The sequence below is a fragment of the Plutella xylostella genome, chromosome 27, assembly GCF_932276165.1.
Source record: "Plutella xylostella chromosome 27, ilPluXylo3.1, whole genome shotgun sequence".
Taxonomy (NCBI): domain Eukaryota; kingdom Metazoa; phylum Arthropoda; class Insecta; order Lepidoptera; family Plutellidae; genus Plutella; species Plutella xylostella.
The window spans coordinates 2,485,211-2,489,076 of NC_064007.1; the positions used below are offsets into that span (position 1 = coordinate 2,485,211).

Below are 3,866 nucleotides of genomic sequence, written 5' to 3' on the forward strand. Positions count from 1 at the left end.
TTATTTTTAACGGATTCCAAGGAGCCCTGGCCAATAATAATGTGTAAATGAGTTAGGATATATTGCACATATCATGAACGTGCTTGTTACGGTCTAGGAGAATACCCTGCGTTATCTATATTTTGTTTACTCTATATTTTCGAGCCCGCTTCGTGAGGAGCACTGCTACGGAGGACTCCAGTTGATACCTCTGTATTGTAACTTTCAAATACACTATGTTTGTCTTTAATACCTTTCACTGCAAGGGCCAAATACGATTCTTTCATGTCCACGAAAAAAATATATAAGTAATTTTATATATATTTTGTAGAGTATATAAAAATGATGGCAAAACAGAATCGTGTTTGTCCAGTAGCACTGGCGATGTTATCTATGTATATTGTATACCTTAGCGCCCTCACAGCAGGATGACTGTGACTACCTATCTCTTCCTCTCTTGCGTGCCGTGTATACCTCTATTTCATATTCTCGTTTTTATTTTCTTTTCCATGAAACCCCCATTGCACACGGAAGGTCATAGGTGGCGAGTTACAGGAACGCCTCATACCAGTGCCCTATAGCAAGACATCGACAGACCAAGCTGTAAGATTTAAACAACCTTTTTTGGGCAGACGTGGTGTCTCGCTCGCTCACACCTTTGTACCGTTTTTTTTTTGTTTGTTTCGTTCCGTCCTTTTTTATTAAACCTCTCTTTTTTAATACTGTACTGACTATCTTGTCTTTTCCATCCGTCTCTTTCTATTTCTCCGTTTGCTGAGCATTTGTTTTGTAAACGGATTTTATTAACTGATTTTTATATGAAACAAATGGTCAGCAAAATATATAAAAATGCATGACATCATCCGCATGGATCCTATCGCATGTGCCTATATCATATTTTTATATGTTTATAAATATGAAAATCTAAATAATCATATGGGTGTTTTAAATATTGATGTGAGCATTTGATATTGATGTTTTGTGACACTTTGTGTGTATTTTCTGTAAATATATTGCCTGTCTCTAACAGTAACGACTATTAATATAAATGAGTGAGTTTGTCTGTGCACCAAAGTACCTACCACATAATGACAGGATTTTTGCACACAAGAAATATGTGTCCTGTAAAGTTTTACATGGGGTTAATAATTAAATAAATTTGATATAAAATATATAAAGTTAACCGTTTAAATATTAGAATTAGATATACCCTAGCTTTTTATTTATTTATGCGTCATACATCATTGCAGTAATAGTAATATATTTGCTTCACACATTTTGCACTCTATCAACGACAAAATTAGTGAATTTCCCAACTCGAGTAATCCAGGGGTTCATCTCTTCTAGCAATCATAGCTTTAAAAAATACTTAGCAAAAAAAAAAAGTATGGCGTCATCTAAACATATAGTTTCACTTCTTAGGTTGAAAAAAAAAACTCATTATTCCATTTCTGTAAGGCTTAGGACCATGGGCCATGGTGGAAGATCTTGTCTTATATTGGCGATACATTGGTGAATATAACTGCTATGGGCTTGTAAAACGCTTTCCGAGACATGCGTTGAATATTGACAGTAAATGTTGCTTCCCTGATGTGTGTAGCCTAGTCGTAGTCCCAGGATCGAATACAGTCACAGACGACTCAGATATGCATGACCACACCACACCAATTGGCACCAATGGAAGAACAAACGAGTTATAACCCTACCGTGGACACAGCGCACTGCATGTCCACTGGATCTGTGACTGGGATTGAACGACCTAACGCTTTTCCGCCTCCTCTATATGGCTCGATGTGCTTCATGGGTGTTGATGGCCCGTTGGCGCGAGACGAGACGGGACTTACTAACGCAATGCTCTGATTTTTAACACTGCCACCCTAGCTTCAGTGCAAACTTGCAATTTAACGTCACCTTCCTTAGTATCTTTTACCGATTAGCCAAGTCAAACCTTTTCTCTATTAGCCACCTTGATCATGTAAATACCTGACCATCCTAAACTTGAGAACCGTAGTTTCCAGTCACACAAGAATCAGAGCATTGCGGCGCCGCTGTCACCGTCACCTCATTCTAATCTCGTGTTGTTGGTGCGTAGATCCGCGTGGTGAACGCGTTCCGGCAGGGGCTCGACTCGCGCGGCTCGCTGGCCGACGCGGCGCTGGCGGAGGCGCTCCGCAAGCAGACGGCGCTGGCCAAGCGGTTCTCGCACTCGTCATCCGTCGAGTACGAGCCCCGGGAGACGCTGGCGCCCGCTGACCTCGACGTCGAGCGTCTGTCCTCGCACAGCCACACCGAGACCGCCGTCTAACCGCCGCGAACGCACTCGCCGCTCGATTATTGTTAACTAGTGTGTTTAATTATTCGATTGTTTTGAAAATATTTTATTATTATTATTATACGCGCGCGACGCGAGCGTCTGTTGAACAAATAAAAAATATTGTCTAATTATTAATTTTAGATTTAAGCGCAAGCGTGAGCGAATGGGAGTGTGTTTTTTGAAACAAATAATTACGGATACATTTACAAAAAATACTTGGTTAAATAAATAAAATGCGTAACATCCGCGCCTCGCTGCCGGGGCCGGGCGCGCGGGGCCTTGTATAAAGTTGTTTGGTTGCGCCGCCGCGCCCGCACACATATTACATTGAAGTATTAGTTAAGGTGTTTGTTATAAATTTCAATAACTTTCTTTTTGTTTTTACGACCTTTCCCCTAAGTGTAAGTGTACATGTAAGTCATATCTCGGCGTAGACAGTTGTATGCAAGACCCACGACCACTTGTGTATTAACCGACGTAGTCCACTTAAACATCTTCGAAATGTTTAAAATAGAAATAAACTATAAATTGTATAGCTGAAGGTATTTATTTGTAATGCTAGTCTCTTATGAAAAAACAAAATAACTAATTATTCAATTATTATAATGTACTTATTGATTATTGATAAATACTTCAAGTTTATTAAACCAAATATAGTCTACGGTGTAACGAATTGATTTTGGAAATTTTCTCTATGAGCAATACACGGTGCGCGGGCGGGGCCCAGGGCGCGGGGGCACCGTGCCTCGTGGGTCCCCGTGCCCCCGCGGGTCACGTGCCCCCACCGCCCGGGCCGCGCCCCGTGCCTCTAGGCGACGTAGAATCGCAGCAGTGGCATTTTCAAGTTATAAAGTAAGACATGTACTTATTCGAGTTAGTGAAGATTGCGAGCGCCGCTCCCGCCCACGTGACTTTAGAACTAACGATTTAGTGAATCGGCATGTTCAATTTTGTATAGAACGTTTCATAGTAGTATTGAATGAGATGGTTGGATCGCGCGGGGCTCACTGCCATCGATACTGCGCCCCGCCGCTCTACTATAAACAAACTATTATACAATCTTGTAAGTAAGTATTAGCTTCGAATCAATAAAAGCCTTTTTAAAAATTAGTTAAAATGAAACTATTGAAACTTCACATGTTTAAATAATATTAGTTGTGGAATCAATGATTATTAGAGAGGTCATGGTATCGGTTTGTGTATTATATAACTATGTTTTGTTGATATTCGTTGACACAGTTCCCCAATGAAAGACATAAATTAGGAATGCTGCGACCGCGGCATGTCTGACCTAACAACATTGTTTTGACACGACAGTCTGCCACTAACCATTCTAGGTCATAAGTCCCATTGTTGTATTTTTCGTCTCACAATAAATGAAAATCTATTTTATTGTTTTTAAAAGTGTGTTTCATTTTTCGTTTGCCCTCTTCTTACTGTAGAAAATACCTGTCTGTATAGGTTTTATTATTTACTTCTACTACTATGTATTTAGAGAGAGTGAGAACTACACCTACTCTTCTGAGATCTTCCAAAGCTTACGTTATGAAGAAGTTAAAATTAAACAAACATA

The 3,866-nt window shown here is 40.1% G+C and overlaps 1 protein-coding gene across 9 annotated transcripts in view; it reads left to right on the forward strand.

Annotated features, from left to right (window-relative positions):
- The window catches only part of LOC105381280 (plasma membrane calcium-transporting ATPase 3), a 122,713-nt gene extending 119,016 nt beyond the window's left edge, over positions 1–3,697 (forward strand). For 7 of the 9 annotated variants that reach the window (XM_048630782.1, XM_048630781.1, XM_048630783.1 and 4 more), the window contains 2 exons: positions 514–582; positions 2,072–3,697. In XM_048630782.1, the coding sequence (XP_048486739.1) occupies positions 514–582; positions 2,072–2,284 (282 nt within the window). In that variant the 3' untranslated portion in view covers positions 2,285–3,697. The remainder of the gene's footprint in view (positions 1–513; positions 583–2,071) is intronic. The other 2 variants (XM_048630786.1, XM_048630791.1) reach the window with 1 other exon arrangement.
- The last annotated feature ends 169 nt before the right edge of the window (positions 3,698–3,866 follow it).